The 10,734-nt window shown below is 41.5% G+C and overlaps 1 protein-coding gene across 5 annotated transcripts in view; it reads right to left on the minus strand.

Moving 5' to 3' along the window:
* Window positions 1–7,236, minus strand: part of MME (membrane metalloendopeptidase) — a 98,297-nt gene extending 91,061 nt beyond the window's left edge. Inside the window, exons 1-3 of one of the 5 annotated variants that reach the window (XM_027061573.2) lie at window positions 7,100–7,236; window positions 2,012–2,178; window positions 1,012–1,047 (exon numbers count right to left, since the gene is read on the minus strand). In XM_027061573.2, the coding sequence (XP_026917374.1) occupies window positions 1,012–1,047; window positions 2,012–2,168 (193 nt within the window). In that variant the 5' untranslated portion in view covers window positions 2,169–2,178; window positions 7,100–7,236. Of the gene's footprint in view, window positions 1–1,011; window positions 1,048–2,011; window positions 2,179–2,470; window positions 2,546–6,583; window positions 6,748–6,832; window positions 6,956–7,099 lie in introns of those variants that run through there. The other 4 variants (XM_027061574.2, XM_053221282.1, XM_015072145.3 and 1 more) reach the window with 4 other exon arrangements.
* Between the last annotated feature and the right edge of the window lie 3,498 nt (window positions 7,237–10,734).

The following is a 10,734-nucleotide window of genomic DNA, read 5'->3' on the forward strand; positions in this document are numbered from 1 at the left end:
CATCTAATAGGAAATGGTTCAAAATCATTTGGGACAGGTTATTTCTTAGAAGACATGTGAACATTAGAAAAGAGGTCTAGAATCTCCTGACAAAGGAGACAGGAGGTAAATAGTGTTCATATCCCAGGCTGTTGCACCCAGCTACCACCTTCTTCTTGTCAAATGCTCTTCTCTTTTTCACCACTCTCTAATTGATGTGACAGCTTGTAACTCCACACACTTTCTCGGTTCCCTTCTCTGACTTTTCTTTTCCTTGTACTCTAACTCTTGAGCACCCCTCCATTACAGCAGCAGTCCCTACCTGCCCACCCTCTCTGGCTCATCATTTTTCACTGAACCTACCCAACCCCGCACTCCCAGAATCATCTTTCGGCTTTGCCTTACTGAATGATCTGTCCTGGAAAATATCCGTTTCTCCTTCATTACAACATCAAAGCTAACACATGCATTTCCAAAGCTCTCCATCACGTGGCCCTATCTATCAAGCCTACATATTCACTGTTTCTCAACAACATGATTGATTCCTGTTCTCTGTCCTTACTTGGAATTCCCTCTTCTATACCTGTACTTCTAACCCTTAGCCCATATCAAGGCCCCTCCCAAATCTCTCTTCTCCAACTGGCTTTACGGACCACACAACACTCCCTTCTTAGTTCATGCCCCTCTGATCACCTGCATCGAGAAGTCAACATGATGATATGACGCTCTCGCCATTTCAGCGTGTTGTCTTTCTCCAACTACCTGGCAAACTCCAAGAAGCTAGAGATACAGTCCTCTATCACCCTTACCACACACTCCAGAGCTGGAAAGAGCAAATTCTTTTTTAGAATAAACTAGCTAATCAATCTAGTACTTAAGTACTTTTGCATTTTCCTTGACTATAAATAAATGATCTATAATAAATAAAAGTATACACAAAGGAAATATAGAGATATTTGTCTATTAGCATTTGATTTTTAAATGTTAATACATTACTTGCAAAACGATTCCATTTGAAAACCATCTTCTTACCTGATTTTATGCAGTCTGACGACTTGCAAATGCCATCTAGAAAAAGAAGGGAATATGCATAAATATCTGCAATGCGGGCTTGTAATTTCTCCCTATATTCTGTTCTTTTAAAAACTGCCAATTAGGGGTGCCTGGGTGGCGCAGTCGGTTAAGCGTCCGACTTCAGCCAGGTCACGATCTCACGGTCCGTGAGTTCGAGCCCCGCGTCCGGCTCTGGGCTGATGGCTCAGAGCCTGGAGCCTGTTTCTGATTCTGTGTCTCCCTCTCTCTCTGCCCCTCCCCCGTTCATGCTCTGTCTCTCTCTGTCCCAAAAATAAATAAACGTTGAAAAAAAAATTTTTAAAAAAATTGCCAATTAAATAATAAACTCCTTAAAGCAAGAACTAAAACCTGAGTATTGTATGTCATTGCCAATAGTTAGAAAGAACATAGAGAAATAAAATAGGTAAATCCTAAATTTAAACACTTTATTGTGAAAAACACCAATTTATTGTATCATCGCTACTCACTAAGCCCTAGATCTACTAAATTCAAATCATCAGTTGTTTTAGTACAGTAATATTTCTTTTCCCCCTATTAAGGAACCAATCTTTTCTAATCCTTATTGTGAAAACTGCTAAGACTCAAATTAGACCTCTTAGATTCCTGTGAAGCCCTTTAGAATTTCAATAACAAAACAAATTTCACTAATTGAAGCTGGCCACAAAATGGTGTATACTTTAATCAAATAAAATTATACACTAGAATCCTTATAAAATAAGCATGAGTGCACTAAATATACTTGGCAATTAATAACTTAGCTCAAACATAAAAGACATTGTACTTTAGTCAGAGTTAACTGTTTCGACATATTGATGTTACATTTTATGAAGAAATCTTTATACCACCATCCTTAAGTATCTCTCTCCATAACACATTTGCTTGGTAGACGAAAAAGGCATAAGATGAAGATTTCACTCTCTTGTGCATTTTTGTGTGCACAGGTGTGGGAGTCACTCACCATCATAGGTTGCATAGAGTGCGATCATCGTCACGGCGATGATGGTAAGGAGCAGGACAAGGACGGAGAGACTGATCTCCAGTGAGGTCCATCGTTGTTTCTTTGGCCTTGGAGTGTTGATATCAGTTATATCCATCTGACTTTCTGATTTGCCCATCACCTAAAATCTGGAAAAAAAATTTTTGTTAAGTCTTTAAATACTACCAACAAACTAATACATAGATAAAAAGAAGAGAAAATGTGTGTACAACTTTCCAAATGCTAATGTGGCTAGATAAAAGTAAATGACTAATTAATTTTAAGTAAGAAATCAAGTTCTGCTGTTTTTGAAAGTCAGAATTTTGATTCTGAAAACAGAGTATAGAGCCAATGAATGACATGATCAGTCACAATTTTTTTTTTTAAATAACAGTAAAGATCCAAACAAAATTAGACAAGAAGACTTAGCTAAAGACTCACATAAGATTCCTATGGCAGTTCATAAGCAAATAATTGCTGTACCATCATAAAGCAAAGTTTTAAACTCACCCTTCTGAACTTTGGACAACATCAAAGGTGAATTTTATATCTTGCTCCAATGGTTTCCTTCATAAGCATGGAAATCAATGACTAATACTTTGAGGTTTTGACTAAGCAGTAATTTGAAACATGAATACAGATAAAAACAAAAAGGAACAAACACTTGTGATAGCTTATTTTTAGTCTTTTTTTTTTTAATGTTTTATTTATTTTTGAGACAGACGGGGACAGAGCATGAGCAGGGGAGGGGCAGAGAGAGAGGGAGACACGGAATCTGAAGCAGGCTCCAGGCTCTGAGCTGTCAGCACAGCTCAGAGCCTGACGCGGGGTTCGAACTCACGAACTGCGAGATCATGACCTGAACCGCAGTCGGACACTTAACCGACTGAGCCACCCAGGCACCCCTTGTTTTTAGTCTTAAAAACAACTTTTATTTTTACAAGCTCAAAATTACAGCTACTGCTGATGTGGGTATCTATTAACTGGTTAGACAACATTCTGATGGTCACTCAGTGAACCAAAAGTCAGTGGTTTACACCCAGAGATAGCTGTTAACCTTAATCACTGTTTCTTCGTGCGACTGAAGAAGAAAAAAATATATGCATTTAAAAACACTCCTTGCAGGTCAGGGTAACAATTGTTAAGATACTTACTTAACTTATATTTAAATTAATATTAATACTTCTAATAATAGCTGACATTTGTTGAGTGCTTCCCGTGTGTCAGTCACTAGTTCTTAGTGCTTTACCTGTGCTGATTATTTTAATCTTTGTAAGGTGGGTATTAATATTCCAATTCTATACTTTAGGAAACCGAGGCACATAAAACTCAGGGAACTTTCCCCACTACAAAACTAGTAAATGTTCTTTACAGAGAACACATTTGGTCACTGTTTGAAATAAAAATGTATCATATCATCACACAATAAAAGCTATTTTAGATCTTATTGCAGTTTTGGAAAGGGGGAGGGAAGTTAAGGGGATGAAAGCCTAAATATTAAATTTCATTAGGTTTCTTTTAGAGCCCTCGTGGTTCTTTATTGACCATCCACCAAAGCTCCAACTTCAATTTTTCTGCATGACTGTAGAAAAGGGCATCATAAACTAACAGATTAGCTGTTTATAACTTTATACTAATTAAGCATATAACTTAGTTCCTAGAGGAAGTGACTCCTCAGAAATACTCTTAAAGATCTTTGTTGAACACCCACAATTTGTCTGATGGTATGTTTTGTGGAAACTGAGGCACAGGATAAAGTAGAAAATGGATTCTACATTTGAAGTGTGGACTGGGAGATCCCACTGATAGCTAGGAATTTAATCTCCCCAGTGAGTTATTAATAAGTGAACCACAGCTGGACTTTAGAGTTCTGGATACAAAGTCTTAAGCACGCTGTCCTCTTGATTACAGGAGGCTATAACCAAGGACAGACTATCAAATAAAAATATTTTATTAGACCATGAAAACTGTGTCTGCTCAATAAAAGTGGGATGTAATGTACCTGAATGTTAAAATGTCTTACTTAATGGTTATGTAACTCATGTTGGCTTAGTCTCACAGACCCTGCGGTTATGATATGGAATTGCATTGATCGTGGCCCTTGGAGTTTTAATACGGATGTTGATTGGGGAAAGAAAAGATGGGACCAAATTTAATACTTGGACACCACTCAGAGAGGTAAACAATAAAAAGAATAATTTTCCCAGTTTCCCCAGAAGAATTCAAGAGTGGCGTAAACAGCATCTGAATATTAATCACATTTGCCTTGCATGAGCATTTGTCTTCCTGCTCTAATATTTCAGAAGACAATCTAGCCAAGTTTCCCTGAAATAATACAATCCACTTCTCATTAAAAAAAATTTTTTTTTAACATTTATTTATTATTGAGAGACCAAGAGACACAGAGCGTGAGCAGGGGAGGAGCAGAGAGAGGGGGAGACACAATATCTGAAATAAGCTCCAGGCTCTGAGCTGTCAGCACAGAGCCCAACATGGGGCTCGAACCCACAAACTGTGAGATCATGACCTGAGCCGAAGTCGGTCGCCCAACCAACCGAGCCACCCAGGCGCCCTGATCCACTTCTCATTTTAGTTCTCTCTGAGAACTATCAGTTTCTGTAGTAAAACTTAGGGCCAGGAACCAGGGTAGCCACAGGGTTAAATTAAAGGTGCTCTTTGGCTCCACCAGGCTTCCAACTTCAGAAAACTGGTAGGCAGTCATGTCTTTCTCCTGTCTAGGTTACTTTTCCCTCACTTCTCCTTACCCTTGAGACTGGGGTACAGAGGCAGCTGGGCTTTTAATGGTTCTGCACCTAAGACTGCAGAAATTGTTAACAGGGAAATACAGGCAGTGACTACAGCTGTTAGCCCTTTTACCTGCATCAAAAGAATATCATCTTTGAATCACCTGCAAACCCTCCATCTGCCCCTCTTGTAAACACGCTGATTTTTTTTTTTTTGTCTTTTGCTCCTAAGTAGCAATTTTGAACAGCACTGAGCAAAAGGAGAAATGATACAAGTTTAACTTCCTGGTTAACTTTGCCATTCATTTCCAGACACTTCTGGTGGATTCACTATGTTCCTATAAGAAAACAGGAGCCAGAATCTTGAACACCAAGATCAATCACCAACCCCCTAGATACAGAATATTCAAGTCAACTACACCCAACCCCACTTTAGAGAAGGGAGGGAAGAGGGCACAAGAATACAAAAAAAATTATAAAGTTGATACTTATAGTTCCATATAAAGCAGGGTATGCCCCCCACCCCAAAATACCTACATGTTTAAAATAGTACATCTCAATTGGAGATATGGTCATAAAGTTTCAACCAAAAAGGAGACACTTCCAGAGGAGAGAACAGAGAATTAGGAGATCTAACGCAACAAGAAATCTGCCAACTTCAGCTAAATAACATTACCAAAAGAATGATTATTTTGCTTAAGTAGAAACAGCATTCCAAAGCAATATAAAGCAGCAATTCTTACACCAGTTGAGAATAGAGTCAAATCAACCTACAGGATAACTGCTTTGTTAAAGGGAAGTCTATAAACCTAAGCGATTTTCATCTTCACAGCACTTCCCCACATTAGCATTTCTGCAAGTCCCTGAGGGTACACTATTAAAACAATCTTGTGTTATGGAAACTGAGGCACAGGAAGCAGGAGAGACAGGTTGCATATTTAGGCTGTAGCTGCGGAGGCTGAAGAGGCAGGTCAAGAGAGAAACCATCTCCTTTTTTCCCAGGACATTACTGTGTAGGTGTTCCCGGGGGTCTAGACACAAAGTAACAACCACATCACTCCCATATGCCGTGCAGCTTTTCAACAGAAGTCACAGCAGCGAGTTCAAGAAAGTACCGGACAAATTTTTGTAAGTGCTGGGGCCCAGAAATAATGCAAGAGTGAAGACGCTGCAATCCTCCAAAGCCGGCCTGCCGATTGGCAGCTCCCCAATGCTGACACTGCACGTCAGGTACTACTTTCCAGTTTAATAAAATTACCATTTGCATCACCTATGGGGGAGGAACAGACTCAAGTGGCTAAAGAGGAACGTTTGGTTGCAATTACCCTTATTTTCGAATAATACAAATACACTGAGGCCAATGAGGTAAGAAAACTTTCACCTACCTAGGAACTCCCCCCCTGCTCCCGCCAACCAACCCTCTGTGATTTAAGCACGCTATCAGCATAAATTATATAATAGCAAGCTAAGGTTAAGGCAAGATGAAGAGCTAGGGTAATGAAAGGATCTTCAGGTTAGGAAAAGTAAAAACAGAAAAGTGAGTTACAAATGAGAAAATCCGATAGAAACCAAAATGAAAACAAACCTTGCTTTAAAAAAAAAAAAAATCCGTGTCTGTAACAGCGGAATGAATGGCAAATTCCCAGCCCCCAGATCAGACCCCCTGCAATTTGGTAGCGCTGATCCCGGCAACCAAACATAACTCCCCGAGGCAGAGGCTGCAGGGAGCTGTAGAAATGAACCCGAAGACTCGACCCCACATCACTCGCAGACCCCTCCTCCAGGTCACCCTCTTCGTCCCTTCCCTCACTCTTCGAGTCCCAGATGCGGCACCTTCCCAGGGCACGCCTCCCTCGCCCACGGCCGCGGGGTCCCGGGCGCTCGATTGCGCCGGAGCCGAGCCGCTGCCCCTGCTCCGTGCGCCTCCCGGGCGGCCGCTGCCCTCGGTCGGCTGTGCCCGCCCCGTGCCCGTCCCACCGGCTCCCACCGCCCGTGCTCTCGCGCCCTTCGGACCCTTCTCCCCAGCTCCCAGGTGCGGGCTCGCTCTCCCAGGACTCACCAGTGGGATTCGGGAGAAGTTGGAGGCTGCTGAGCAGACACATCCCGACCAATGAGCGCGCGGGGCCGGGCGTGGGGAGCCCCGCCGAGCGCCGGTCGGTCCGTGCGTCCGCCCCAGCGCGCCCCGAGCGGCGCGGGCTCCGGGCGGCGGGCGGCGGCGGCGCCGAGCGAGGCCGGACTCGGGGGAGGTTCCGGCCCCGCGGCGGCCCGGGCCGAAGGAGCGAGGGGGAACCGGGCATCCCTCGGACCCGCACCCGGAGGGACTCACCGTGGCCTCTCAGTGGATTCCGCGCCGCGAGTTGGGCGGCTGCTCCCGCCTGCGCGCGGTCAAGCTTCGCCACTTGCACATCTCCGCGCCCCGCGCGTCTCGGCGCTCTCACCTCCCCCCCCCGTCCCCCCCGCCGCAGGACGAGCGAGAGGAGCAGTTCCCTGGGTGACCTGAAGGTTTCCGCTAGGTCTCCCGAACCCTGTCACATCGTGTGTGGGGGCCGGGTGTGCGTGCGTGCGAGAAAGCCCCCCCACCTCACCCTTCCCAAAAGGGCTTTGCCAAACATTCTTGGAATTGCTTAGCTTCGGGGCTTTCAAGAAAACAATGCATCGCCTCTTCGAGAATGTGTAGTACTGATGAAGGTTCTGTTGCTCTCCCTAGTCAACCTGAGACCAAAATGATTCTCTTCTCACATTCTTCTTTCTCTCTCCTTCTCCTCCCTCCATCCCAGCTTCCTTCCTTTCCTATTTGTTTTGTTCTGTCCCTTCCCTTTTTGTTTCCTTTCTTTCTTGACCCCTCTCCCTTTTCCTTCTTCCCGTCTTTCTCCTCCTCTCTCCTCTTTCTTCTCTTCCTTTCTTTTTCTTGGTCAGACCAAAATGATGTCAAGAGCTATATTCTGTATTGAAACTCCCCACTCTCACCTCCTGACTCTTGGGAATCTAGTGATGTGTATATCCAAAGGCTTGGGGACCGGGAGCGAGAGAGTCACAGAAAAATAAGCGAAGGTGTGTCTGCCTTCTAAAATTAGCTATAATGTGTCTGGACCCTTCTCGTTTTCATGGAGCCAAGTAGCAGCACAGCATTCTCATGTAAGACATGCGATTCCCCCTCAAGGAAGTTTAAAAAAAATACTTTTTGCACAAAGGCGATTTCTTTATAAAAGCTACCTTCAGCAGCTCTAAGTGTCAAGGAGCTCAGAAGAACTAGACCTCCCATATTGGTGTGGTTTGGGGGTTTGGGGGTTTTGTTTTGCTTACATGATTTTTAGTTCAATTATTCAATGCCATAGCTTCAACAGTGTCCTTTTCCTTTTTCAAATCATGTCTCATTGCAAACACAGACACACACACACACCCTGAGGAAGTCATACTGAAATACAGGTGACTTTTCCTGAACTCCCAATTATCTGTTTTTGACATCAAGTAACTGACAGATTTTACATTCTTTACGTGGTAGACCTGAAAAGCAAGGAGAAATAGTAATACTTGCTAGGGAAATAGTAAGTGGGATACAATGTAGAGACATTTTTTAAGAAGTTAAAATAATTATTAAATAACTAGGTTAATATACATCAATCTAATATATAGGCTTCAAAAGAATTCTCTCCATATCTCTCTGCTTTACTCTTGTCTGGTTCACGTGTTACACACCGCTTAATCCTCATGACACCCCTAAAATATGGATGTAATTGCCCCATAAATGAGCATAAGGAGCTTGGCCAAGTTAAAACTACTGGGAACTGTTTCAACTGGAATATGAACCCAGTTCATTTTTTTTTAAGATCTGATTTTTAAGTAATCTCTGCACCTAATGTGGGGATTGGGGATTGAACTTACAACCCCCAGGATCAAGAGTCTCCTGTTCTACCAACTGAGCCAGCCAGGAGCCCCTGAGTCTAGTTCGTTTTTGATTCAAATGCTGAGTTACAGTTCTCCTCATTTTACAGAAAGGACTGAAGCGTAGGTACGTGATTTACTAAAATTCATTGTGTGAGAAATCTTGTTCTTCTAACACTCTAGTGCTTAATTTTTATTACTTTTCAGCTAAGTTACCAAAATGTTATTTCAACCTTACATAATCAACAATGAACTACAAGCAGTTAGAAAAGTCCTTTTTTTTTTTTCCCCATGTAGCCAGGCCTCAGTTTCTTCACAGGGAGCCCCATGTATTAAAAATGTAATATGTTTCTTCTGATTAACATAATAATGAATATTGGGGGATGCCTGGCCAGAATAATCCCCAAATTTGCATACCAACAGAAAATGCAACTTAAATTCATGCCTGATCGTAACATTTCCATTTAAACTTTTCAAGCTACATTTTGTTTTCCAATTTGCACAAAAATTTTAAACAGAAAAAGGTTCTTTTTGGAAGGTAATAGAATACCCTCGCAGTTCAGGAATATCTAATTACCAGTAGAAAATAAGACAGTCTGGTTTGTGTATAGTGCCTCTAAACTTATAGCTGGAAGTTGAAAATAAAGGTAATTCATTTAAATTCTTTTAAAAATTAAAGATTTGTTAATGAGAACTTTTCGGACTATTCAGTGATAAGCATATATCATAGTTTTAGTTCTGTCTTGTTGCAAGAGGAAAACATTGCAGGAAGCCAATTCAAAGATCCACTCTTAGTGGTAGGGGTATTTTACAGGGGAAGAAAAATGAAAAGAGAATATACAGAAAAAGAAAAAAGGTATAGTTAAAGTTGTTTTTAGACTGTCTTTCAGCTCATAGTCTAGAAGGTGTGTTTCCCACAAGTCTTAATCTCATTAAAGTTTACCAAAATTTAAGGGCTTCATCAGGAATGCTAAATCTCTTCCTAGAAGGAGGTTAAACAAGTTTAAGAAGATTTCTCTTTTAAAGGATCTAATAAAGAAAGAGTCCCCAGGTTAGGAAACTCAGAAAACCTGAGACTTATAGAGGTTGTACAAGGTCATGCAATTTAGTGGGTTATAGAGATGGACCAGAAAGTAGTCCTCCGGGCTACCATGAATAAGTTATTAACAGTGGAATGATGCGTTGGTTCCGACAAGTTACAGAGTAAGATCCTTAAAAGCTGTCCCTGTACACAACACTTACAAACGCTTGATACAGGGTTTTTTAAAGGCCCTTTAAATGCACCACTGAGCCAGCAAGAAAGGGAAGGAAACGCCAAGATTAAAGTCATGAATTCAGAAAGTCTTGTAAGTGTTAAAGGTGGTGCTGTCCTGGGGTGGCTACCCGTCTGCAGCCTCACCAAACCTACGGTTGCATTTGTAACAGGACTTGTAAGTGCCAGGGACTTCTTAGAGAGCAAGGTGAAAAGTCAAGTCAGAGATTCCTACCTAAAACTGAGGCCACTGAAAAGAAACATCTGCAGTGCAAAGGTGAACTAGAAAAAGAAAAAACAAAACTCAAACCCCATTCACATTCCCTCCCTTCCCTCCCTATCCCAAACCAAAATATGTTTGCTTTTTTCAGCCTTGACTCTGGCAGGTAAATTTACACCAAAAAGCTACTGGTGAATCATAATCAGATGGACAGTAGGGCTAGCTAGGATTTAAACGAATTCTGTGGCCTGAAAATTCCCAAGTTAAAAGTTTGTAGTAAAGTGGTTCCAGCTAGACTATACCAAACAAAAATTGAAAGAATTATTATCACTCAGCTCTCACTAAAGGAACTTACTGAGAATACATTTATAAAACAAAATGATACTGAAGTAGGAAAGCTGAAAGGACTCCATTTTATTTATTTATTTATTTATTTATTTATTTATTTGTTTGTTTGTTTATTTTCAAATTTTTATTTTATTATTTTTTTTAAACACAATTTTTATTGTCAAGTTAGCTAACATACAGTGTATATAGTATGCTCTTGATTTCAGGAGTAGATTCCCATGATTCCTCGCTTACCATTTTAGAAAGGTTCCATCTTTAC

This window comes from Acinonyx jubatus, chromosome C2, assembly GCF_027475565.1.
Source record: "Acinonyx jubatus isolate Ajub_Pintada_27869175 chromosome C2, VMU_Ajub_asm_v1.0, whole genome shotgun sequence".
Lineage (NCBI taxonomy): Eukaryota > Metazoa > Chordata > Mammalia > Carnivora > Felidae > Acinonyx > Acinonyx jubatus.